Source organism: Stegostoma tigrinum, chromosome 10, assembly GCF_030684315.1.
Source record: "Stegostoma tigrinum isolate sSteTig4 chromosome 10, sSteTig4.hap1, whole genome shotgun sequence".
Lineage (NCBI taxonomy): Eukaryota > Metazoa > Chordata > Chondrichthyes > Orectolobiformes > Stegostomatidae > Stegostoma > Stegostoma tigrinum.
In genome coordinates this window covers 51,660,096-51,686,397 of record NC_081363.1, presented here as the reverse complement: position 1 = coordinate 51,686,397, position 26,302 = coordinate 51,660,096, and the positions used below count along the sequence as shown (strand labels likewise).

The 26,302-nt window shown below is 52.0% G+C and overlaps 1 protein-coding gene across 1 annotated transcript in view; it reads left to right on the top strand.

Annotated features, from left to right (window-relative positions):
- The first annotated feature begins 15,805 nt into the window (after window positions 1–15,805).
- Window positions 15,806–26,302, top strand: part of ccdc175 (coiled-coil domain containing 175) — a 77,311-nt gene continuing 66,814 nt past the window's right edge. Inside the window, exons 1-2 of the mRNA XM_048537131.2 lie at window positions 15,806–15,950; window positions 16,521–16,606. Coding sequence (XP_048393088.2) covers window positions 15,806–15,950; window positions 16,521–16,606 — 231 coding nt within the window. The remainder of the gene's footprint in view (window positions 15,951–16,520; window positions 16,607–26,302) is intronic.

The window sequence follows — 26,302 nt, the reverse complement described above, 5'->3', positions numbered from 1 at the left end:
TGTATCAAAGTTCAACTTTTCTGTAACTGCAGCTATGGTGGAGGAAGGTGGTTGTGAGGGTCTGGATCTGAATGTCCTTTCCCTGGGACCACAGTAGCCATGGCTTTATCGAAGGTTTCATCGTCAGTGGGTCTGATCCGTTCCTCCTGGCAGCGGTGTGGCAGTTTCAGCAGTGGCTGTCGTGGTGGCAGCATGGTGGTTCCGGTTCGCTGCTTGCCACTCTGGCAGCTTTGGGGAATGACTGAAGTGGTGACGCTTGAACAGTGACTTGGTGGGTCCAGTCTGTCCCTCCTTGGTGATGCAGTGACTTGGCGTCAGCATCAGTGGCGGTAGCAGTCTGAAAATCCTTGCTTTGGCAGCCTCGGGTGACTTTGGCCGCCGCGTCCCATAGCCACTCTGCAAACCCAGGAGCATTGGAGGGAACTAAAGATCAACTTTGTTCTAACCTTGTCTCAATTATTTCTTTTTATAATTTCTGTAAGATGCCACTGAATTGTGGTGGCTTGTACACCTCTTGCTGTATTTTCATGAACACACGTGGCAATAAATTGCTATCCTATTTTGATTTGATCAAATGACACTTTTAACAAAGAGAATGAATTTCACCACTAGGAGGGGCAAAGAACAGAAGCAAGCCAACATTAACTCTAAGCAATGGGAGCTCTAAGGATGGCTACCTTGTACATCCACCAACCCAGCCGCCCACCTCTCCTCTCTGATTCCCTTTTTTACATAGTTGTTCTGGACAGACCTAATGGACAGACTGTGGACCTTGAGCCACCTCATCAGATAGCCCTGGATAAGAAGTGCCCAGGCCCTTGACTGATGGTTGTACCTCTCTTGAGTCTGTTAGCCCAGACCACAGACGTGGTGCTTAGTGGCCAAGCTCTGTAGTGATCCCTATTCAAGAATACTCCCCACCAGAGCCTGAAAGTGGCCAATCCCCTGGAGTGGAATCAGAGGATCCCCTTTCTTACTGGGCCACGACCCACAAACTGATGGGGGCTTCCATGGATTTTGGTGAGGACCATTATCATAAGATTTTGAGAAAGTGTCCACTTGCTTCCTGCACATGTAATGTGCTTGGAACTTTGGGAAGGTGCTGGTGAGGCCACACCTGGAGTACTGTGTGCAGAGGAGGTTCACTAAGTTGATTCCAGAGTTGAGGGGTTTGGCTTATGAGAGACTGAGTAGATTTGGGATTATATTCATTGGAATTCAGAAGATTGAGGGGGAAATCTTATAGATACATAGAAAATTATGAAGGGAATACATAAGAGAGGAAGTTCCCACCAGCAGGTGAAGCTAGGACAAGAGGGCATAGCCTCAAGATTAGAGGGAGCAGATTTAGGACTGAATTGAGAAGGAACTTCTTAACTCAGAGGGTTGTCAATCTATGGAATTCCTTGCCTCGTGAAGTACTTGACGCTACTTCAGTAAAATTTTTTAAAGCTAAGGTAGATTTTTTTTTAATAATGAAGGAATTAAGGAATACAGTGAGAATGTGGGTAAGTGGCTCTGAGCCCACAAAAAGATCAGCCATGATCTTATTGAATGGTGGAGCAGGCTCGAAGGGCCGAATGGCCTACTCTTGCTCCTACTTCTTATGTTCTTAAGTAACATAAGCTGCTGGCACAGGTGAAGCAGAGTGATTCACATTAAACAATGTCATATAGCAAGATGTATACCTCCTTGACTGAGGACCAACTTGGCAATCTTGCTGATTATATGACAGCACTAGTAGGCAAGGCAAAGCTCAGAGCATCCAGGTTGGTTGTAAGTGAGCAAATGCTAAGGAGCCAAATTAAGTTTGTAATATATAACTCCATAGATACAAAAGGGGAGATTGTTAGTAGTCATGACCTTCACTATCTATCTTTCGAGAATAGAACAATTACTGCTGTAAAATTATGACGAAGAATTGAGCAGTACAAGAGTGAAACGACCCTATGCTTTACTCTTCAAGTAATTGTACTGCACTGCTTTCAACTGTCTGCTGTTTTCTGCTACAAGTCTTGCAATTATGGAAACTAACCATGACTGCTAAATAACAGACATAAATAACAGTGAGTGCAACCCGTGCCCTGATCAACTTCCATGCGAATTTGGTTAAATGAGTTGCTCGAATCTCTCAAAATGTTGATGTGTTAACAGTTCCGAACCTGGAAAGGCTATCAAATCATACAATAACATGTAAAATGCATGCTTTGGAGAATGAAAACAGTAAGTTATATTGCACTCTTAGTGAGATGACATTTGGAGTAGTGTGTGAAGCGTTAGCATCCTTCTTCAAAAAAGAATAAAATTGCATTTCAAGCAATTCAGAGGACTCATTCCTGGGATTGAAGGCTTTTCTTACAAGTTGAATAGGTGGATCTATAACTATTGAAGACTAGAAAAATGAAAGGTGATTTCACTGAAACATGTAAGATCATTTGAGGATTGGATAGTATGAATAATGGGGTATGTGGTCAGTTTGCAGGGGTCTGGGGTTTTGGTCAGCTTGCAGGGTCCAGTGACTAGTCAGTTTGCAGTATCTAGTTGATTGTGGCCAGTTTGCAGAGTTTAGGTTGGACATGGTCAGTTTGCAAGGTCTGGCAGTGGGTGTCAGTTTGCACGTCTGGTACTTGCAGTCAGTTTGCACAGTCTGGGGTTGTAGTAAGTTTGCAAGGTCCCTGTGTGTGCACACGCACGCGTGTCCTCAGGTTGCAAGGTATGGGTGTATTGTGGTCAGGATGCAAGGTTTCGAACAGTGGGCGGTGGGAGTGCAGGTTTTGGGTGTATGTGTGGTGAGTGTGCAGGGTCTGGGTGTGTGTGCATGGTGAGGGTGCAGGGTGTCGGTGGGTGTGCATGGTGAGGGTGCAGGGTGTCGGTGGGTGTGCATGGTGAGGGTGTGTGTGTGTGTGTGTGTGTGTGTGTGTGTGTGGTGAGTGTGCAGGTTGTGGGTGTGTGTGTGCGAGTGTGGTAAGTGTGCAGGGTCTGGGTGTGTGTGTGTGGTGAGTGTGCAGGGTCTGGGGGTGTGTGTGTGTGTGGTGAGTGTGCAGGGTCTGGGGTGGTGTGTGTGTGTGGTGAGTGTGCAGGGTCTGGGGTGGTGTGTGTGTGTGTGGGGTGAGTGTGCAGGGTCTGGGGTGGTGTGTGTGTGGGGTGAGTGTGCAGGGTCTGAGGTGGTGTGTGTGTGGGGTGAGTGTGGAGGGTCTGGGTGTGTGTGTGTGTGTGTGGTGAGTGTGCAGGGTCTGGTGTGAGCGTGCAGGGTGAGGGTGGTGAGTGTGCAGGGTCTGGGTGGGTGTGTGAGGGTGGTGAGTGTGCAGGGTCTGGGGGCGGGGTGGTGAGTGTGGAGGGTCTGGGTGTGTGTGTGTGGTGAGTGTGCAGGGTCTGTGGTGGTGTGTGTGTGTGCTGAGTGTGCAGGGTGTGGGTGTGTGTGTGTGTGTGTGTGGTGAGTGTGGAAGGGTCTGGGTGTGTGTGTGTGTGTGGTGAGTGTGCAGGGTCTGGGGGGGTGTGTGTGTGTGGTGAGTGTGCAGGGTCTGGGGGTGTGTGTGGGGTGAGTGTGCAGGGTCTGGGGGTGTGTGTGTGTGGGGTGAGTGTGCAGGGTCTGGTGGGGTGTGTTTGTGGGGTGAGTGTGCAGGGTCTTGGGGGTTGTGTGTGTGTGGTGAGTGTGCAGGGTGTGGGTGTGTGTGTGTGCGCGGGTGTGTGTGTGTTGAGGGTGCAGGGTCTGGGTGTGTGTGTGTGTGGTGAGTGTGGAAGGGTCTGGGTGTGTGTGTGTGGTGAGTGTGCAGGGTCTGGGGGTGGGTGTTTGTATGTGTGTGGTGAGTGTGCAGGGTCTGGGGGTGTGTATGTGTGGGCTGAGTGTGCAGGGTCTGGTGGGGTGTGTGTGTGGGGTGAGTGTGCAGGGTCTGGGGTGGTGTGTGTGTGGGGTGAGTGTGCAGGGTGTGGTTGTGTGTGTGTGTGCGCGGGTGTGTGTGTGTTGAGGGTGCAGGGTCTGGGTGTTAGTGTGTGTGTGTGTGTGTGTGTGTGTGTGTGTGTGTGTGGTGAGTGTGGAAGGGTCTGGGTGTGTGTGTGTGGTGAGTGTGCAGGGTCTGGGGGTGGGTGTTTGTATGTGTGTGGTGAGTGTGCAGGGTCTGGGGGTGTGTGTGTGTGGGGTGAGTGTGCAGGGTCTCGTGGGGTGTGTGTGTGTGTGGGGTGAGTGTGCAGGGTCTGGGGGTGTGTGTGTGTGGGGTGAGTGTGCAGGGTCTGGGGGTGTGTGTGTGTGGGGTGAGTGTGCAGGGTCTGGTGGGGTGTGTGTGGGGTGAGTGTGCAGGGCCTGGGGGTGTGTGTGTGTGCGGTGAGTGTGCAGGGTCTGGGGGTGTGTGTGGGTGTGTGTGTGGTGAGTGTGCAGGGTCTGGGGGTGTGTGTGTGTGGGGTGAGTGTGCAGGGTCTGGTGGGGTGTGAGTCTGTGGGGTGAGTGTGCAGGGTCTGGTGGGGTGTGTGTGTGTGTGGGGTGAGTGTGCAGGGTCTGGGTGTGTGTGTGTGTGTGTGTGTGTGTGTGTGGGGTGAGTGTGCAGGGTCTGGGTGTGTGTGTGTGTGGGGTGAGTGTGCAGGGTCTGGGGTGTGTGTGTGTGTGTGTGTGTGGTGAGTGTACAGGGTCTGTGGTGGTGTGTGTGTGTGGTGAGTGTGCAGGGTCTGGGGGTGTGTGTGTGTGGTGAGTGTGCAGGGTCTGGGGGTGTGTGTGTGTGGGGTGAGTGTGCAGGGTCTGGGGGTGTGTGTGTGTGGTGAGTGTGCAGGGTCTGGGTGTGTGTGTGTGTGGGGTGAGTGCGCAGGGTCTGGGGTGTGTGTGTGTGTGTGGGGTGAGTGTGCAGGGTCTGGGGGTGTGTGTGTGTGGGGTGAGTGCGCAGGGTCTGGGGTGTGTGTGTGTGTGTGGGGTGAGTGTGCAGGGTCTGGGGTGTGTGTGTGTGTGTGGTGAGTGTACAGGGTCTGTGGTGGTGTGTGTGTGTGGTGAGTGTGCAGGGTCTGGGGGTGTGTGTGTGTGGTGAGTGTGCAGGGTCTGGGGGTGTGTGTGTGTGGGGTGAGTGTGCAGGGTCTGGTAGGGTGTGTGTGTGGGGTGAGTGTGCAGCGTCTTGGGGGTTGTGTGTGTGTGGTGAGTGTGCAGGGTGTGGGTGTGTTTGTGCGCGGGTGTGTGTGTGTTGAGGGTGCAGGGTCTGTGGTGGTGTGTGTGTGGGGTGAGTGTGCAGGGTCTGGGTGGGTGTGTGAGGGTGGTGAGTGTGCAGGGACTGGGGGCGGGGTGGTGAGTGTGGAGGGTCTGGGTGTGTGTGTGTGGTGAGTGTGCTGGGTCTGGGTGTGTGTGTGTGGTGAGTGTGCTGGGTCTGGGGGTGTGTGTGTGTGTGGTGTGTGTGTGGAGGGTGAGTGTGCAGGGTCTGGGGTGGTGTGTGTGTGGGGTGAGTGTGCAGGGTGTGGTTGTGTGTGTGTGTGCGCGGGTGTGTGTGTGTTGAGGGTGCAGGGTCTGGGTGTTAGTGTGTGTGTGTGTGTGTGTGTGTGTGGTGAGTGTGGAAGGGTCTGGGTGTGTGTGTGTGGTGAGTGTGCAGGGTCTGGGGGTGGGTGTTTGTATGTGTGTGGTGAGTGTGCAGGGTCTGGGGGTGTGTGTGTGTGGGGTGAGTGTGCAGGGTCTGGGGGTGTGTGTGTGTGGGGTGAGTGTGCAGGGTCTGGTGGGGTGTGTGTGGGGTGAGTGTGCAGGGCCTGGGGGTGTGTGTGTGTGCGGTGAGTGTGCAGGGTCTGGGGGTGTGTGTGGGTGTGTGTGTGGTGAGTGTGCAGGGTCTGGGGGTGTGTGTGTGTGGGGTGAGTGTGCAGGGTCTGGTGGGGTGTGAGTCTGTGGGGTGAGTGTGCAGGGTCTGGTGGGGTGTGTGTGTGTGTGGGGTGAGTGTGCAGGGTCTGGGTGTGTGTGTGTGTGTGTGTGTGTGTGGGGTGAGTGTGCAGGGTCTGGGGTGTGTGTGTGTGTGTGTGTGTGGTGAGTGTACAGGGTCTGTGGTGGTGTGTGTGTGTGGTGAGTGTGCAGGGTCTGGGGGTGTGTGTGTGTGGGGTGAGTGTGCAGGGTCTGGGGGTGTGTGTGTGTGGTGAGTGTGCAGGGTCTGGGTGTGTGTGTGTGTGGGGTGAGTGCGCAGGGTCTGGGGTGTGTGTGTGTGTGTGGGGTGAGTGTGCAGGGTCTGGGTGTGTGTGTGTGTGTGTGTGTGTGTGTGTGGGGTGAGTGTGCAGGGTCTGGGTGTGTGTGTGTGTGGGGTGAGTGTGCAGGGTCTGGGGTGTGTGTGTGTGTGTGTGTGTGGTGAGTGTGCAGGGTCTGGGGGTGTGTGTGTGTGGGGTGAGTGTGCAGGGTCTGGTAGGGTGTGTGTGTGGGGTGAGTGTGCAGCGTCTTGGGGGTTGTGTGTGTGTGGTGAGTGTGCAGGGTGTGGGTGTGTTTGTGCGCGGGTGTGTGTGTGTTGAGGGTGCAGGGTCTGTGGTGGTGTGTGTGTGTGGTGAGTGTGGAGGGTCTGTGTGTGTGTGTGTGGTGAGTGTGCTGGGTCTGGGGGTGTGTGTGTGTGTGGTGTGTGTGTGGAGGGTGAGTGTGCAGGGTCTGTGGTGGTGTGTGTGTGGGGTGAGTGTGCAGGGTCTGGGGGTGGGTGTTTGTGTGTGTGTGGTGAGTGTGCAGGGTCTGGGTGTGTGTGTGTGTGTGTGTGGTGAGCGTGGAGGGTCTGGGTGTGTGTGTGTGGTGAGTGTGCTGCGTCTGGGGGTGTGTGTGTGTGTGGTGTGTGTGTGTGGGGTGAGTGTGCAGGGTCTGGGTGGGTGTGTGTGTGTGTGTGTGTGGTGAGCGTGGAGGGTCTGGGTGTGTGTGTGTGGTGAGTGTGCTGGGTCTGGGGGTGTGTGTGTGTGTGGTGTGTGTGTGTGTGGGGTGAGTGTGCAGGGTCTGGGGTGGTGTGTGTGTGGGGTGAGTGTGCAGGGTCTGGGGGTGGGAGTTTGTGTGTGTGTGGGGTGAGTGTGCAGGGTCTGGGGTGGTGTGTGTGTGGGGTGAGTCTGCAGGGTCTGGGGGTGGGAGTTTGTGTGTGTGGAGGGTGAGTGTGCAGGGTCTGGGGGTGTGTGTGTGTGTGTGTGTGTGTGGAGGGTGAGTGTGCAGGGTCTGTGGTGGTGTGTGTGTGTGGTGAGTGTGCAGGGTCTGGGGTGGGTGTGTGTGTGTGGTGAGCGTGCAGGGACTGGGGGCGGGGTGGTGAGTGTGGAGGGTCTGGGTGTGTGTGTGTGTGTGGAGGGTGAGTGTGCAGGGTCTGTGGTGGTGTGTGTGGAGGGTGAGTGTGCAGGGTCTGGGGGTGGGTGTTTGTGTGTGTGCGGTGAGTGTGCAGGGTCTGGGGGTGTGTGTGTGGGGTGAGTGTGCAGGGTCTTGGGGGTTGTGTGTGTGTGGTGAGTGTGCAGGGTGTGGGTGTGTGTGTGCGCGGGTGTGTGTGTGTTGAGGGTGCAGGGTCTGGGTGTGTGTGTGTGTGGTGAGTGTGGAGGGTCTGTGTGTGTGTGTGTGTGTGTGTGTGTGTGTGGTGAGTGTGGAAGGGTCTGGGTGTGTGAGTGTGAGGTGAGTGTGCAGGGTCTGGGGGTGGGTGTTTGTATGTGTGTGGTGAGTGTGCAGGGTCTGGGGGTGTGTGTGTGTGGGGTGAGTGTGCAGGGTCTGGTGGGGTGTGTGTGTGTGTGGGGTGAGTGTGCAGGGCCTGGGGGTGTGTGTGTGTGGGGTGAGTGTGCAGGGTCTGGGGGTGTGTGTGTGTGGGGTGAGTGTGCAGGGTCTGGCGGGGTGTGTGTGGGGTGAGTGTGCAGGGCCTGGGGGTGTGTGTGTGTGTGTGTGGTGAGTGTGCAGGATCTGGGGGTGTGTGTGGGTGTGTGTGTGTGGTGCGTGTGCAGGGTCTGGGGGTGTGTGTGGGTGTGTGTGCGGTGAGTGTGCAGGGTCTGGGGGTGTGTGTGGGTGTGTGTGTGGTGAGTGTGCAGGGTCTGGGGGTGTGTGTGTGTGGGGAGAGTGTGCAGGGTCTGGTGGGGTGTGAGTCTGTGGGGTGAGTGTGCAGGGTCTTGGCGGGTGTGTGTGTGTGGGGAGGGTGTGCAGGGCCTGGGTGTGCGTGTGTGTGTGTGTGGGGTGAGTGCGCAGGGTCTGGGGTCTGTGTGTGTGTGTGTGGTGAGTGTGCAGCGTCTGGGTGTGTGTGTGTGTGTGTGGGGTGAGTGTGCAGGGTCTGGGTGTGTGTGTGTGTGTGTGTGTGGTGAGTGTACAGCGTCTGGGGGTGTGTGTGTGTGTGTGGTGAGCGTGCAGGGTGTGAGTGGGTGTGTGTGGTGAGTGTGCTGGGTCTGGGGGGGTGTGTGTGTGTGTGTGGGGTAAGTGTGCAGGGTCTGGGGTGGTGTGTGTGTGGGGTGAGTGTGCAGGGTCTGGGGGTGGGAGTTTGTGTGTGTGGGGTGAGTGTGCAGGGTCTGTGGTGGTGTGTGTGTGGGGTGAGTGTGCAGGGTCTGGGGTGGGTGTGTGAGGGTGGTGAGCGTGCAGGGACTGGGGGCGGGGTGGTGAGTGTGGAGGGTCTGGGTGTGTGTGTGTGGTGAGTGTGCTGGGTCTGGGGGTGTGTGTGTGTGTGGTGTGTGTGTGTGGGGTGAGTGTGCAGGGTCTGGGGTGGTGTGTGTGTGTGGTGAGCGTGCAGGGACTGGGGGCGGGGTGGTGAGTGTGGAGGGTCTGGGTGTGTGTGTGTGGTGAGTGTGCTGGGTCTGGGTGTGTATGTGTGGTGAGTGTGCTGGGACTGGGGGAGTGTGTGTGTGTGGTGTGTGTGTGTGGAGGGTGAGTGTGCAGGGTCTGTGGTGGTGTGTGTGTGGGGTGAGTGTGCAGGGTCTGGGGGGGTGTGTGTGTGGTGAGTGTGCAGGGTCTGGGGGTGTGTGTGTGTGGGGTGAGTGTGCAGGGTCTGGTAGGGTGTGTGTGTGGGGTGAGTGTGCAGCGTCTTGGGGGTTGTGTGTGTGTGGTGAGTGTGCAGGGGGTGGGTGTGTGTGTGCGCGGGTGTGTGTGTGTTGAGGGTGCAGGGTCTGGGTGTGTGTGTGTGTGGTGAGTGTGGAGGGTCTGTGTGTGTGTGTGTGTGTGTGTGTGTGTGTGTGTGTGTGGTGAGTGTGGAAGGGTCTGGGTGTGTGTGTGTGTGGTGAGTGTGCAGGATCTGGGGGTGGGTGTTTGTATGTGTGTGGTGAGTGTGCAGGGTCTGGGGGGTGTGTGTGTGTGGTGAGTGTGCAGGGTCTGGGGGTGTGTGTGTGTGGGGTGAGGTGCAGGGTCTGGTGGGGTGTGTGTGTGGGGTGAGTGTGCAGGGTCTTGGGGGTTGTGTGTGTGTGGTGAGTGTGCAGGGTGTGGGTGTGTGTGTGTGCGCGGGTGTGTGTGTGTTGAGGGTGCAGGGTCTGGGTGTGTGTGTGTGTGGTGAGTGTGGAAGGGTCTGGGTGTGTGTGTGTGGTGAGTGTGCAGGGTCTGGGGGTGGGTGTTTGTATGTTTGTGGTGAGTGTGCAGGGTCTGGGGGTGTGTGTGTGTGGGCTGAGTGTGCAGGGTCTGGTGGGGTGTGTGTGTGGGGTGAGTGTGCATGGTCTTGGGGGTCGTGTGTGTGTGGTGAGTGTGCAGGGTGTGGGTGTGTGTGTGTGCGCGGGTGTGTGTGTGTTGAGGGTGCAGGGTCTGGGGGTGTGTGTGTGTGGGGTGAGGTGCAGGGTCTGGTGGGGTGTGTGTGTGGGGTGAGTGTGCATGGTCTTGGGGGTTGTGTGTGTGTGGTGAGTGTGCAGGGTGTGGGTGTGTGTGTGTGCGCGGGTGTGTGTGTGTTGAGGGTGCAGGGTCTGGGTGTGTGTGTGTGTGGTGAGTGTGGAAGGGTCTGGGTGTGTGTGTGTGGTGAGTGTGCAGGGTCTGGGGGTGTGTGTGTGTGGGCTGAGTGTGCAGGGTCTGGTGGGGTGTGTGTGTGGGGTGAGTGTGCATGGTCTTGGGGGTTGTGTGTGTGTGGTGAGTGTGCAGGGTGTGGGTGTGTGTGTGTGCGCGGGTGTGTGTGTGTTGAGGGTGCAGGGTCTGGGTGTGTGTGTGTGTGTGGTGAGTGTGGAAGGGTCTGGGTGTGTGTGTGGGGTGAGTGTGCAGGGTCTGGTGGGGTGTGTGTGTGTGTGGGGTGAGTGTGCAGGGCCTGGGGGTGTGTGTGTGTGGGATGAGTGTGCAGGGTCTGGGGGTGTGTGTGGGGTGAGTGTGCAGGGTCTGGTGGGGTGTGTGTGTGTGTGGGGTGAGTGTGCAGGGCCTGGGGGTGTGTGTGTGTGGGATGAGTGTGCAGGGTCTGGGGGTGTGTGTGTGTGGGGTGAGTGTGCAGGGTCTGGTGGGGTGTGTGTGTGTGTGTGTGTGGTGAGTGTGCAGGGCCTGGGGGTGTGTGTGTGTGCGGTGAGTGTGCAGGGTCTGGGGGTGTGTGTGGGTGTGTGTGTGGTGAGTGTGCAGGGTCTGGGGGTGTGTGTGTGTGGGGTGAGTGTGCAGGGTCTGGTGGGGTGTGAGTCTGTGGGGTGAGTGTGCAGGGTCTGGTGGGGTGTGTGTGTTTGGGGTGAGTGTGCAGGGTCTTGGGGGGTGTGTGTGTGTGTGGAGGGAGTGCAGGGCCTGGGTGTGTGTGTGTGTGTGGGGTGAGTGTGCAGGGTCTGGGGGTGGGAGTTTGTGTGTGTGGGGTGAGTGTGCAGGGTCTGTGGTGGTGTGTGTGTGGGGTGAGTGTGCAGGGACTGGGGTGGGTGTGTGAGGGTGGTGTGTGTGTGTGTGGGGTGAGTGTGCAGGGACTGGGGGCGGGGTGGTGAGTGTGGAGGGTCTGAGTGTGTGTGTGTGGTGAGTGTGCAGGGTCTGGGGGTGTGTGTGTGTGTGGTGTGTGTGTGGAGGGTGAGTGTGCAGGGTCTGTGGTGGTGTGTGTGTGTGGTGAGTGTGTGTTGGGGGTGCAGGGTCTGGGTGTGTGTGTGTGGTGAGTGTGGAGGGTCTGTGTGTGTGTGTGTGTGTGTGTGTGTGGTGAGTGTGCAAGGTCTGGGGGGGTGTGTGTGTGTGGTGAGTGTGGAAGGGTCTGGGTGTGTGTGTGTGTGTGTGTGTGGTGAGTGTGCAAGGTCTGGGGGGGTGTGTGTGTGTGGTGAGTGTGGAAGGGTCTGGGTGTGTGTGTGTGTGTGTGTGTGGTGAGTGTGCAAGGTCTGGGGGGGTGTGTGTGTGTGGTGAGTGTGCAGGGTCTGGGGATGTGTGTGTGTGGGGTGAGTGTGCAGGGTCTGGTGGGGTGTGTTTGTGGGGTGAGTGTGCAGGGTCTTGGGGGTTGTGTGTGTGTGGTGAGTGTGCAGGGTCTGGGGGTGTGTGTGTGTGGTGAGTGTGCAGGGTCTGGGGGTGTGTGTGTGTGGGGTGAGTGTGCAGGGTCTGGTGGGGTGTGTGTGTGGGGTGAGTGTGCAGGGTCTTGGGGGTTGTGTGTGTGTGGTGAGTGTGCAGGGTGTGGGTGTGTGTGTGTGCGCGGGTGTGTGTGTGTTGAGGGTGCAGGGTCTGGGTGTGTGTGTGTGTGGTGAGTGTGGAAGGGTCTGGGGGTGGGTGTGTGTGGGGTGAGTGTGCAGGGTCTGGTGGGGTGTGTGTGTGTGTGGGGTGAGTGTGCAGGGCCTGGGGGTGTGTGTGTGTGGGGTGAGTGTGCAGGGTCTGGGTGTGTGTGCGGTGAGTGTGCAGGGTCTGGGTGTGTGTGTGTGTGTGGGGTGAGTGTGCAGGGTCTGGGTGTGTGTGTGTGTGTGGGGTGAGTGTACAGGGTCTGGGTGTGTGTGTGTGTGTGGGGTGAGTGTACAGGGTCTCGGGGGCTGTGTGTGTGTATGGGGTGAGTGCCCAGGGTCGTTGGTGTGTGTGTGTGTGTGTCTGTGTGTGTGCGGTGAGTGCGCAGGGTCTCGGGTGTGTGTGTGTGTGTGTGTGTGTGTGTGGGGTGAGCGTGCAGGGTCTGGGTGGGTGTATGAGGGTGGTGAGTGTGCAGGGTCTGGGTGGTGTGTGAGGGTGGTGAGTGTGCAGGGTCTGGGTGGGTGTGTGAGGGTGTTGAGCGTGCAGGGTCTGGGTGGGTGTGTGAGGGTGGTGAACGTGCAGGGTCTGGGTGGGTGTGTGAGGGTGTTGAGCGTGCAGGGTGTGGGTGGGTGTGTGTGGGGTGAGTGTGCAGGGTCTGGGTGGGTGTGTGAGGGTGTTGAGCGTGCAGGGTCTGGGTGGGTGTGTGAGGGTGGTGAACGTGCAGGGTGTGGGTGGGTGTGTGAGGGTGGTGAACGTGCAGGGTCTGGGTGGGTGTGTGAGGGTGGTGAACGTGCAGGGTCTGGGTGGGTGTGTGTGTGTGTGGGGTGAGTGTGCAGGGTGTGTGTGTGTGTGTCTGTGTGTATTGAGCGTGCAGGGTCTGGGGGTGTGTGTGTGTGGGGTGAGTGTGCACTGTCTTGGGGTGTGTGTGTGTGTGGGGTGAGTGTGCACTGTCTTGGGGGGGGTGTGTGTGTGGGATGAGTGCGCAGGGCCTGGGGGGGGTGTGTGTGTGTGGTGAACGTGCAGGGTCTGGGTGGGTGTGTGTGTGTGTGGGGTGAGTGTGCAGGGTGTGTGTGTGTGTGTCTGTGTGTATTGAGTGTGCAGGGTCTGGGGGTGTGTGTGTGTGGGGTGAGTGTGCACTGTCTTGGGGTGTGTGTGTGTGTGGGGTGAGTGTGCACTGTCTTGGGGGGGGTGTGTGTGTGGGATGAGTGCGCAGGGCCTGGGGGGGGTGTGTGTGTGTGTGTGTGTGTGGTGTGTGAGGGTGCAGGGTCTGGGTGGGTGGGTGCGCGTGTGGGGTGAGGTTGCAATGTCTGGGTGGGTGGGTGTGTGTGGTGAGTGTGCAGGGTCTGGGTGTGTGTGTGTGTGTGTGTGTGTGTGTGCGCGCGCAGTGTCTGGGTGGGTGTGTGTGGTGAGGGTGCAGGGTCTCGGTGGGTGGGTGTGTGTGTGTGTGTAGTGAGTGTGCAGGGTCTGGGTGGGTGTGTGTGTGTGTGCTGAGGGTGCGGGGTCTGGGTGTGTGTGTGGTGAGTGTGCAGGGTCTGGGTGTGTGTGTGTGTGGTGAGGGTGCAGGGTCTGGGTGTGTGTGTGTGTGGGGTGAGTGTGCGGGGTCTGGGTGTGTGTGTGGTGAGTGTGCAGGGTCTGGGTGTGTGTGTGTGTGGGGTGAGTGTGCAGGTTCTGGCTGTGTGTGTGTGTGTGGTGAGTGTGCAGGGTCTGGGAGTGTGTGTGTGTGGTGAGTGTGCAGGGTCTGGGTGTGTGTGTGTGGGGTGAGTGTGCAGGTTCTGGCTGTGTGTGTGTGTGTGGTGAGTGTGCAGGGTCTGGGAGTGTGTGTGTGTGGTGAGTGTGCAGGGTCTGGGTGTGTGTGTGTGTGTGGTGAGTGTGCAGGGTCTGGGAGTGTGTGTGTGTGGTGAGTGTGCAGGGTCTGGGAGTGTGTGTGTGTGGTGAGTGTGCAGGGTCTGGGTGTGTGTGTGTGTGTGGTGAGTGTGCAGGGTCTGGGTGTGTGTGTCTGTCGTGAGGGTGCAGTTTCTGAGTGGGTGGGTGTGTAGTGACGGTGCTGGGTCTGGGAGTGTGTGTGTGTGTGGTGAGTGTGCAGGTTCTGGGTGTGTGTGTGTCTGTGGTGAGGGTGCAGTTTCTGAGTGGGTGGGTGTGTAGTGAGGGTGCTGGGTCTGGGAGTGTGTGTGTGTGTGTGTGGTGAGTGTGCAGGGTCTGGGTGTGTGTGTGTGTGGTGAGGGTGCAGTTTCTGAGTGGGTGGGTGTGTAGTGAGGGTGCTGGGTCTGGGAGTGTGTGTGTGTGTGTGGTGAGTGTGCAGGGTCTGGGTGTGTGTGTGTGTGGTGAGGGTGCAGGGTCTGGGTGTGTGTGTGTGTGGGGTGAGGGTGCAGGTTCTGGCTGTGTGTGTGTCTGTGGTGAGGGTGCAGTTTCTGAGTGGGTGGGTGTGTAGTGAGGGTGCTGGGTCTGGGAGTGTGTGTGTGTGTGGTGAGTGTGCAGGGTCTGGGTGGGTGTGTGTGTGGTGAGTGTGCAGGGTCTGGGTGTGTGTCTGTCGTGAGGGTGCAGTTTCTGAGTGGGTGGGTGTGTAGTGAGGGTGCTGGGTCTGGGAGTGTGTGTGTGTGGTGAGTGTGCAGGGTCTGGGTGTGTGTGTGTGTGGTGAGGGTGCAGTTTCTGAGTGGGTGGGTGTGTAGTGAGGGTGCTGGGTCTGGGAGTGTGTGTGTGTGGTGAGTGTGCAGGGTCTGGGTGTGTGTGTGTGTGGTGAGGGTGCAGGTTCTGGGTGTGTGTGTGTCTGTCGTGAGGGTGCAGTTTCTGAGTGGGTGGGTGTGTAGTGAGTGTGCAGGGTCTGGGTGTGTGTGTGTGTGGTGAGTGTGCAGGGTCTGGGTGTGTGTGTCTGTCGTGAGGGTGCAGTTTCTGAGTGGGTGGGTGTGTAGTGACGGTGCTGGGTCTGGGAGTGTGTGTGTGTGTGGTGAGTGTGCAGGTTCTGGGTGTGTGTGTGTCTGTGGTGAGGGTGCAGTTTCTGAGTGGGTGGGTGTGTAGTGAGGGTGCTGGGTCTGGGAGTGTGTGTGTGTGTGTGGTGAGTGTGCAGGGTCTGGGTGTGTGTGTGTGTGGTGAGGGTGCAGTTTCTGAGTGGGTGGGTGTGTAGTGAGGGTGCTGGGTCTGGGAGTGTGTGTGTGTGTGTGGTGAGTGTGCAGGGTCTGGGTGTGTGTGTGTGTGGTGAGTGTGCAGGGTCTGGGTGTGTGTGTGTGTGGTGAGGGTGCAGGGTCTGGGTGTGTGTGTGTGTGGGGTGAGGGTGCAGGTTCTGGCTGTGTGTGTGTCTGTGGTGAGGGTGCAGTTTCTGAGTGGGTGGGTGTGTAGTGAGGGTGCTGGGTCTGGGAGTGTGTGTGTGTGTGGTGAGTGTGCAGGGTCTGGGTGGGTGTGTGTGTGGTGAGTGTGCAGGGTCTGGGTGTGTGTCTGTCGTGAGGGTGCAGTTTCTGAGTGGGTGGGTGTGTAGTGAGGGTGCTGGGTCTGGGAGTGTGTGTGTGTGGTGAGTGTGCAGGGTCTGGGTGTGTGTGTGTGTGGTGAGGGTGCAGTTTCTGAGTGGGTGGGTGTGTAGTGAGGGTGCTGGGTCTGGGAGTGTGTGTGTGTGGTGAGTGTGCAGGGTCTGGGTGTGTGTGTGTGTGGTGAGGGTGCAGGTTCTGGGTGTGTGTGTGTCTGTCGTGAGGGTGCAGTTTCTGAGTGGGTGGGTGTGTAGTGAGTGTGCAGGGTCTGGGTGTGTGTGTGTGTGGTGAGGGTGCAGGTTCTGGGTGTGTGTGTGTCTGTCGTGAGGGTGCAGTTTCTGAGTGTGTGGGTGTGTAGTGAGGGTGCAGTTTCTGAGTGGGTGGGTGTGTAGTGAGGGTGCAGTTTCTGAGTGTGTGGGTGTGTAGTGAGGGTGCAGTTTCTGAGTGGGTGGGTGTGTAGTGAGGGTGCAGTTTCTGAGTGGGTGGGTGTGTAGTGAGGGTGCTGGGTCTGGGAGTGTGTGTGTGTGTGGTGAGTGTGCAGGGTCTGGGTGTGTGTGTGTGTGGTGAGGGTGCAGGTTCTGGGTGTGTGTCTGTCGTGAGGGTGCAGTTTCTGAGTGGGTGGGTGTGTAGTGAGTGTGCAGGGTCTGGGTGTGTGTGTGTGTGGTGAGGGTGCAGGTTCTGGGTGTGTGTGTGTCTGTCGTGAGGGTGCAGTTTCTGAGTGTGTGGGTGTGTAGTGAGGGTGCAGTTTCTGAGTGTGTGGGTGTGTAGTGAGGGTGCTGGGTCTGGGTGTGTGTGTGTGTCTGTCGTGAGGGTGCAGTTTCTGAGTGTGTGGGTGTGTAGTGAGGGTGCTGGGTCTGGGAGTTGGAATCGCTGTCCCGGAAGTTTGTGAATGGTTTGCGGTTGCCATGGAGATGTTTACTGCAGGAGCGGCTCGCACTGGGACTCGGTGCCGGAGCCGGAGCAGCCTCTCACCATGAAGCGGTACACAAAACTACGGACGGTACGGGTCGTCATGGAGCGTCTGCAGGAACTGGGTGAGTGAAGCCGGTCCTGCTGCTCCCCTGTCCCAGGCTCTGTCTGTAATTCAGGGACCGGTTCACGCTGGGGCTGACTGGGGTCCGTCAGGAGACATACAACTGCCCCACCCTCAACAACACCCTCCCCCTCTGGACCCCATCCCCACCAACACCCCCTCTACACCCTCCCACTCTGTACCCCACCCTCAACAACACCCTCCCCCTCTGTACCCCACCCCCACCAACAACCCCTCTGCACCCTCCCCCTCTGTACCCCACCCTCAACACTGCCCTCCCCCTCTGTACCCCTCCCCGAACAACGCCCTCCCCTCTTACACCCCAACCCCATCTGCCTACACACCCCCCCTCCCTCTGTCCTATCCGCCTGTCAATTCCTTCTGTCTCCCTTGTCCCCCTACAATATCTCCCTAGTTCCAGCACCCCTTCAAATCACTAAGCATTAAAATTATTGCAAGCATAAAGAGCTGTAATGTGTTAGTGTTGAAAATCTATGCACTGTCATCATAGATACCGTTTTATTTCGCTGAAATGTATGAACTGGTTCACTGGATATTGTTTCTCTTTCAGAAAAGCGACTGAAACATGACAATTTTTGTTTCAACCATGAAACTATTCGAAATTTTGCACAAATAACAAAAGGAGTTAGTCAACTGGTAAGGTGTTATCTGAATTTTCCATAAAGTGAGATCATATTGAAAATTTCAACTTGTCTTAAAGGTTGCTTTTTTGCAAGCTCAGCTATTTCTGGCTGTGAGGACAATTATTAACTATTTAGCTGAGTCTCCAGGCTTACGATATGGTGATGGCCAAACCATTTATAAACGAATGCAAAGAAGTATAATGGGCTGGCCTACTTTTTTCTTGGAAATATTTGTACATCTGAGAGAACTCAGTGTACAAAATGATCAGAGGTATAGACAGAGTGGACAGCCAGAGACTTATTCCTCGGTTGGAGGTAGCTAATACAAGGGGGCGTAGTTTTAAAGTGAGTTGAGGTAGATATAGGGAAGACATCAGAGGTAGGTTGTTTAGTCAGAGTGGTAGGGGCGTGGAATGCATTGCCGGAGAGGGTAGTGAAGTTAGCCTCATTAGGGGCATTTAAGTGGCTATTAGATAGGCATATGGATGATAGTATAAGGTAGAGGTGGAGGCACTTAGATTTAGGGTAAAAGTTGGGTACGGCATCGTGGGCCGAAGGGCCTGCACTGTGCTGTACTGTTCTATGCTCTACATTCTAACTATGGAGCACAAAGATAATCTTATCATTGAGGATACCCAAGATCAATTTATGTGGTGCTTTCACTGTGCGGATTGAGATTTCGAACAGAGACAGCAGTTGAAAACTGGATGCTGGGGGCCTCCAGCAGCAGCAGAATTGTACTCCGACACAATCTGCAATCTTATGGCAACTCCACTCTGCTATTACCACCAGATCAAAGGGCTGAAGTCTGCTTTATGAAGAATGCAGACGGACATGCCAGGAGTAGCACCAGGCATATCTAAAAATGATGTGTCAATCTAGGGAAATTAAAACTCATGACTACTTGTATGCTGGACAGCAAGTGATCAATGGTGTTAAGCAATTCCACAACCAATAGATCAGGTGTAAGCCCTACATCCTGCTATATCCAGTCGAATATGGTGGTGGATAATTAAACAACTCTCTAAAGGAGGAAGTTCCACAAACATCCCCATCCTTAACAATAGGGGAGCTTAGCACATGACTACAAAAGTTAAGACTGAAGCACTCAAAACAGCCTTCAGTGAGAAATGTAAGATGGATGATCCATCTTGGTCTCCTTTGCATATTGCCAACACCACAGATGACAGTCTTCAATAAATTCTATTCATGCCACTTGATATCAAGAAACAGCTGGAGGCACTGGATATTGCAAAGGCTAGGCACCCTGGCAATTGCTCTGACGACTTGTACTCCAAAACTTGCTACACACCTATCCAAGCTGGTCTAGTACAGACTCAACACTGGCAGATACCCAAAGGTTGAAAAATTCCCCAGTAAATCCTGAACATACGAAACAGGACAAAGCCTGATTAGTCTATTGCTAATCACCAGTAAAAGTGACGGAGAGCCATCAACAGGAATATTAGGCAGCAACTGAGTAACAGCAACTCTCTCACTGACGTTTAGTTTGGGTTACACCTGACCCACCTAGCTCTTTACCTCATTACAGCCATGGACAAAAGAGCTGAACTCCAGTGGTGAGGTAAAGGATGTTTGACAGAGTGTAGCATCAAGCATCCCAGCAAAACAGGTGTTGATGGCAAGTGGGGAAAACTTTCCTCTGGTTAGAATCATAATTAGCACAATTTTAGAAAGTTGTGGTTGTTGGAGTTCAGTCTTAGCATCAGGACATCACAGCTGGAATTCTCAGGGTATATATTTGCTAATCTGTTCAAATGTGTCAGGCCACACCTCTGGAGCGGGTAGGACTTCAAACTGGGCCTCCTAACTCATGGGAAGGGACATTATCATTGCACCACAAGACCCCTTAAATCCTCGGATATTTTCTAATCAACCTATTCAGAGATACTGTTAGATAACACTGAAGCAGGTGGGATTTGAACCCAGGCCTCCTGGTCCATAGGTAGGGGCACTGCACTGTACCGTAAGAGCAGGGTACTTTTAATCAGCCTGGTTAGCGACTTATTACACACCCCTGGAGTAGCTAAGACTTGAACCTGGGCCTCCTGGTTCACACGAGTTATATTTGAAATCTCTGACAAAGCTGAAAGATCCAAAGGTGGATCAGTCACTGAGACCAGATTTATTTCATCCCAGAGCTCTGAAGGACATAGCTGAGGAGATTGTAGAGGCATTGATGGTGATGATTTAGGAATCCCTGGAGTCAGGGAGGAACCCAGAGGAATTGAAAATGGCTAATGCTACACCTTTGTTTTTGAAGGGAAGGATGCTGGTTAGCCTGACCTCAGTCAGATATTAAGGAAGAGATTACAGAGTGCATGGAAGTCCATGGTAAAATAGGACTGATTTTGCACAGCTTCAACAAGAAGGGGGCCACGTCTGACAAATCTGTTTGAATTATCTTTGAGAAAGTAATCAGCAAGTTAGACAAAGAAGAGCCACTGGTCCTGATCTATTTGGATTTCCAAAGGGCCTTTGACATGGTGCCACATAGGAGGTAGCTAATTAAGATTTTGGGGGGAGGGTGCTGGTATGGATAAAGGACTGGCTGACTGGCAAAAGGTAGAGAGTGGGGATAAAGAGGTCTTTATTCAGGGTGGCACCCAGGCACATGGGTCAGTGTTGGGACCTAACTATTTATGTTATACCTTAATGATCTGATGAAGTAACAGAGGACATTGTTGCTAATTTTGCAGATGTTACAAAGCTGGAGGGGCATGTAGTGCTGAGAAAGCAGGGACGCTGCAGAAGGACTTGGATATGCTAGGAGAGTGGGCAACAGGTAGCAGATGGAACACTATGTGGAAAACTGAGATTCTACGCTTTGGTAGAAAAATAGCGGTGTAGACTATTTACTAAAAGGAGGAAGGCTTCAGAAATATGAAGCGTAAAGTGATGGGAATACTAGTTCAGAATTCTCTTTGGATTAACATGCAGATTCATTTTGACATTTAGGAAGGCAAAGGCAATGTTATCATTCATTTCAAGAGGGCAAGAATAGAAGAACAGAAATGTACTGCTGAGGCTGTATAAGGCTCTGGTCAAACCACATTTAGAATACTGTGAGCAATTTTAGGCCCTGTGCTGGTACTGGACAGAATCCAGAGGAGGTTTATAAGCATGTTCCTGGGGATGACAAGCTTGTCATGTGAGGAGTAGTTGAGGACCCTGGGTCTTTTCTCGATGGAGTTCAAAAAGAGAAGGGGGGATCTCAATAGAACTTACATAATACTGACAGGCCTGGACAGAGTGGTTGTGGAGAAGTTCTTTCCACTGGTGGGAGAGGCTAGGACCCAGGGACACAGCCTCAGAGTGAAGGGCTGACTGTTTAGAAGTGAAATGAGAAATTTCTTCAGCCAAAGGGTGGTGAATCTGTGAAAGTCATTGCCACAGAAGGCTATGGAGGCCAAGTCATTGGGAGTATTTAAGACAGCGATGGATAGGTTCTGAATTTGTAAGGGAATGAAGGGTTATGGGAGAAGACAGGAAAATGATGTCAAGAAATGTATCAATCACGATTGAATGGCAGAGCAGACTCAACTGATCCCTATAGTATTATTGTCTGTGGTTGTCTTTTTGATAGTGTTTTCAAACCAACCTACTCAGTTATTCTTCCCTGCCTCTGGGGCAGAAAGACCTTGAATGCATGCCTCCTGGTCTAGAGATAGGGATACGACTGCTGTACTACAACAGCCCTCTGAACAAATTACACATTGTCAGCAGCAGTGCCTCAAACCTTTTTGACACTCGTCTCCAGTCCTGAGGTTTCAGCAGCCCCTGGTTATGACACTGTGACCATTTGAATTTTGGTATTTTTAACCTATCTGTTCAGCAATATTGTTACACAGTCCTGGAGCAGGTGGGACTTGAACCTGAGTCTCTTGGTACAAAGGTAGGGCTACTAGCACTGCACCACAAGAGGCCTTTAGTTCTCAGGGTAGATATTTTCTAATCAATCTATTCAGAGTTGATATAACCCATCTCTGAAACAATGGTATCTTGAACCCAAGCCTCCTAATTCAGAGATTGGGACACTACCACTACAGCATACGGGACCTTACATTCCCAGTATTTGTTTTAAACAATTTCCTAATCATCCATTCAGAGATATTATGATACACCTCTGGAGTAAGTGGGACTTTAACCTGGTCCTCCTGGCTGAGAGATAGAGACACTATCACTATGCCAGAAGAGCCCTTAAATTCTCAGTAATGTCCTTGGCCGAACCATCTTTAGCTGCTTCATTAATGACCTTCCCTCTATTGTAGCTCTCTCCCTATCAACACTGTTGATGTTCTTACCATAAATGGATTCAGGTGGTTCAAATAGTCAGCTCACCACACCTTCTCTAGGGCAGTTAGGGACAGTCAGTAAACACTGATCAAGCCACTGAATCCCACAACCCCAAAGAATAAAAGCACATGCAAATCAGCACCTTTCTGAGGCGAGGAGTTAAGTAGCAAGAGAATGATTTTGATTTTGCTCAGTGAATACTTTATTTTGGATGTAAATAAAGACAAAGCAATTCCACAAAATGAGTTGACATTCTATTTTAGCCTTAATTAAGCTTACAACCTTTATCATTCCAACCTTGAGAGATCTGGGACGACAATTTCATAAGAGGTATATAAGCACTTCTTTCTACTACCTTTTTCCCTGTTTTCAGCATGCTTTATTGTTTAAAATTTTGTTTTTGGAGATTAAAAGTGCAATCTAATGATACCTTTATCATAGAGTCCATATTAAATATTTGGAATTCACTTTAATATAAATATTCCTGAAATTCATGATCCATCATGTCTATTAACCAGGCACGTTCAAACATTTGGAAACAAAAAAAAACCCTCACCTGAGCATTCTTACAAAACTTGTAAAAACAGGTGACACCTCAATTTGATTATATTTTCCATAAATATGCCATCTGTTTCTCAAAACTTTATATTCCCACTCCAGTTGCATCCAGTATTTTCGATATGGGTCAGCCATTACCTCCTAAACTGTGTCGAAGCAAGGTAGTAGAAATGATCTATTCTGTGGTGTGATGCAGAGTTTTCATTAATGCTACTCTGATTCCACAGTATACATATTCACAAAGATGGTAGCAGCTGTGGCAGCAATATCAGAGGGCAGTATTCATACGCTGAGGTTGTTGAACTAGTGCTGAGTCCTGAAGGTTGTTAAATTACTAAAGCAAAAATGAGACGCTGTACCTCCAGCTTATGTTGGACATCACTGAAGCACTGCAGAGGTGTTAGCATGTGGTGGTACATTGCAATGGCAAGCAACTGGAAAGTCAGGGTTACATTTACTGTTAAAGCAGAGGAGTTCTACGAAATAGTCACCCAGTCTGCATTTGGCCTTACCGACATATAGGGACTGCATTATATGCAGTGAATTCTGTGGACTAGCTTGGAAGAAATACAATTAAACCACTGCTTCACCTGGAATGTCAGTTACAGTGTGTAGAAAAGAAGTGAAGGGGCAAGTGTTAAAATCTTCTGCAATTGCAGAGTAAGGTGCCACGGTGGGTTGAGCATGTGCAAGCAGTAATAGAGGAGTGGACCAGGTTACAACAGTTTCTGAACACTGACGAAGAAGCCGAGGTGAAGATGTGTTTCGTGGTACCTTGCATGAGGTGGCAGTATTGGCAGAGGATAATCATTTAAATGTCATGCGTAGTTGAAAGAAAAGCAAAGACAAGGGGAATCCTCTCTTTTTTCTCGGAACGAGGGGAAGGGGTGAGGGAAGAAATGGAGTAAATGCATCAGATATGACTGTGCACTCCGTCAACCACAGTGACGGAAATTTTTTGTTGATGATAAAGGAGGACATGTAAGAATTGAGGTGGAGTAACTCGGAGAATGGAATCTTTACCAGAAGTAGAACATGAGAAAGTGTAATCAAAGTAACCTTGGAGTCAATGTGTTTGTGCACGACATTAGAGGATAGTCTATCCCCAGAAATGAAAACAAAAGTCTAGAGAGAGAAGGGAAATTTCAGAGCTGAACCATGTGAAGGCAAAAAAAGGATGGAAATTGAGGCAAAATAGATTACTTTCTCCAATTCCGGACAAGAGCAAGAAGCAGCACCAATTATGTTGTTGATTTATCAGAGAAAGAGCTGAGAGAGGTGACCAGGATGTTCTGCATACTCCACAAAGAGGCAGGCATATTGACAACCCATGTGAATACCTATAGCCACACATTTGACAATTATGGAAAGGAAAATGAGTTCAAGGTAGAATTGTTCAAAGTGAGAATAAGTTCATTCAGGCAAAGCCGAATGGTAGTGGGTGGGAACGGAGTGTCTTCAGATGATTCTGATTGCGCATGAACGTGTAGAGGCATTGCGCATCCATTTTGAAGAGAAGGCAGCTATGGTCAAGGACCTGGAGATTGTGGACCCAATGAAAAGCATCAGAAAATAGTGAATGAAAGTGGGAAGAGAGTGCACAAGGGAGAAAAAAAAAAATTAGTCAAGATAGAAAGAAGTACATTCAACTGGGCAGGAAGAGGATGAAATGAGGGTCTGTCTGCTCCTGTCCTGTTTGTGAATTTTGGGAAGGAAGTAGAATCAAGCTTTCTAATGTTGAGGTATTGAGATAACTCCAGAAGATGTGAGGTCAATGACTGTCTTAGGAACAACAGCTTGCTGTTCAGTGATGGTCCATAGGGTGATGATCCTCATCCATAATATGGGCAATTTTTGAGATATCACTATTTATTTCTCTAAGTTCTCTGGCTTCCGTATCCTCCTTCACAGTCATATATTGATTGGACTGGAAGTTAGAGGCAATGAGGAATTTGCAGGAACCAGGGGTGTGATGGGTGCCAGTTTCAGGAAGGTGAGAAAAACCGCAGATGTAGTCAGACAGATGGGTTACCTCCAGGAAAGGTAGGAGAGGTAGACAGGTTGTGCAGGATTCTCCTGTGGCTATAACCATCTCAATCAAGTATGCTATTTTGGACAATGTCAGGGGTTGTGGACTCTCTCGGAAATGGAACAGTGACAGCCAGGTTACTGATACCAAGATAATAAAATGTGAGGCTGGATGAACACAGCAGGCCAAGCAGCATCTCAGGAGCACAAAAGCTGACGTTTCGGGCCTAGACCCTTCATCAGAGAGCTGTGAGGCTGGATGAACACAGCAGGCCAAGCAGCATCTCAGGAAACACAGCAGGCCAAGCAGCATCTACTGATACCAAGACTGGCTCTATTGTAATTAGGAGTATGTCAAGATCCAGGCAGTCAGTGGTGATGGGGGATTCTGAGGTCAGATGCACATATAGATGTTTCTGTGACCGACAGCGGAACATCAGTTTGGTGTGTTGCCTCCCTAGTGCCAGGGTCAATGATGACCCAGGGACAGTGCAGAGTATTCTCAAAATGAAGAGTGACCAGCAGGATGTGTGTGTTGGTACCAACAATATAGGACAAGAAAGGGAGGGGAGTCTGAAGATAGAATATAGAAAATTAGATAGGAGGTTAAAAAGTAGAAGGGTAGTAATATCTAGGTTACTCCTGGTGCCACATACTGCTGAGATTAGGAATAGAGGTTAGAGTTGATGTGGGTGTCTGGGAAGCTGGTGCAGGGAGCAAGAATTTGGATCATTGGAAGCTCTCATAGGGTAGAAGTTATCTGTATAAGAAGGATTGGTTGCACCTGAATTGGAAGGGGACAATATCCTGTTGGAAAAATTTGCTAATGCTCTTCAGGAGGCTTTAAACTAGTAAGAGAGGGGACCCAAAGAGAGAAATCTAAGGCTGGTGAGAAGTTGAGAAGAGGAACAAATCAAATAGTCAAGGTAGGCAAGAGCAAGGCAGAGAATGAGGTAAGACTGATAAAGTAAACTGAAATTATTTCATTGCTGGACACCTGACAGGTAACACAGATGGATTCAGGGCATGGTTGGAAATATGGGACTGGGATATCATGACTATTACAGAAACGTGGCTCAAGGAAGGACAAGACTGGCAGCTTAATGTTGTAAGGTATAGATGCCATCTGAAGGGTAGAAAGGGGAGCAAGAGAGGAAGGGAAGTTTTTGGTTGGGGATAACATTACGGCTATATTTCTGGGCGTATATCCAGTGAAGTGGATTTGGGTGGAACTGAGAAATAAGAAAGGGATGATCACCTTACTGGGATTGTACTAAAGGCCCCCAGTAGTCAGTGGGAAATTGAGAAGCAAGTTTGTAAGGAGACCTCAGTTATCTGTGAGAATAATAGTGTTGTAATGATAGGGAATTATAATTTTCTGAATGTAGACTAAGACTGCCATGGTGTTAAGGGCTTGGATGGAGATGAATTTAAGCATGTGCAAGGATTTTTTTAAATTCAACATGTGGATGTACCTACAAGAGAAGAAGCAAAACGTGATCTTTTCTTGGGAAGTAAGTCAGGGCAAGAGACTGAGATGTCAGTGAGGAAGCATTTTGGGACCAGTGATAATTCAGAATTTTAAAATAGTTCTAGAAGAGGATGGACCTGATCTAAAAGTTAAAGCTCTAAATTGGGGTAAGGCCAATGTTATTAGGCAAGAACTTTTAAAAAGTTGATTGGGAGAGGCAACTCGCAGGTAATGGGATGATTGGAAAGCGGGAGACCTTCAAAAGTGAGATAGCAAGAGTCCAGAGGCAGTATGTTCCTGTTAGTTTGAAGGGCAAGGCTAGTAGATATAGGAAATGCTGGATGATTAGAGAAATTAAGGTTCAGGTCATGTAAAAAAAGGAGGCATATGGCAGGGACAGACAGCTGGGATCAAGTAAATCCCTCTAGGAGTATGAGGGCAGTAGGAGTATACACGAGACAAAATCAGGAGGGCAAAGAGATTCTACAACTGCGTTAAGAGCAAAAGAGTAACTAGGGAGATAATAAGGCCCCTTACAATTCAAGAAGGCTGTCACCCTGGAACCACAGGAGATGAGTGAGATATGAAACAAGTATTTCATGGATGACATGATGGTTTACAGTATTTTCCCAAATTATCTTTAAAGTGTAGTTTCAGTTGCAATGTAGGAGCTGTGACAGTCAGTTGTGTATACTGTATCATAAAGGTTTGCATGTCCAGGTCACTGCACCTCGCTGGAATTTCCATCAATTAAAATTGATCGGCAGAAGATCCTGCAGAGCCTACTCACCTACATGATATTCATTCCTGATGCAGAATGCCCTGTATTTGGAACTGATTTTGTAATCTCACAAATATAATAGAACCATAGAATCCCTACAGTCAGGAAGCAAGCCCTTCAGCCTATCAAGTCCACACCAAAGAACATCCACCCAGACCCACCCCCCGATCCTATCCCTGTAATCCTGCATTTTCCCATGATTAATCCACCTAGCCTGCACATCCCTGGACACTATGGGCAACTTAGCATTGCAAATCCACCTAACCTGCACAATTTTAGAGGAAACCAGAGCAACCAGAGGAAATTCATGCAGACATGGGAGAACGTGCAAACTCCACACAGTTGCCTGAGGCTGGAATCGAATCTGGTTCCCTGTGCAGCAATGAACCACCGTGATGCCCTAGTCTCACATGTAATTCTATAGTGATAGCAGTGTGTTATTTTGTGTTAATATGAAGCAAAGACTTCTTCCAATATTATGCTAGACCTCCCAGCATGGAGTAATTTACATAAATGATTTGGATCAGAATATAGAAGGCATGGTTAGTAAGTTT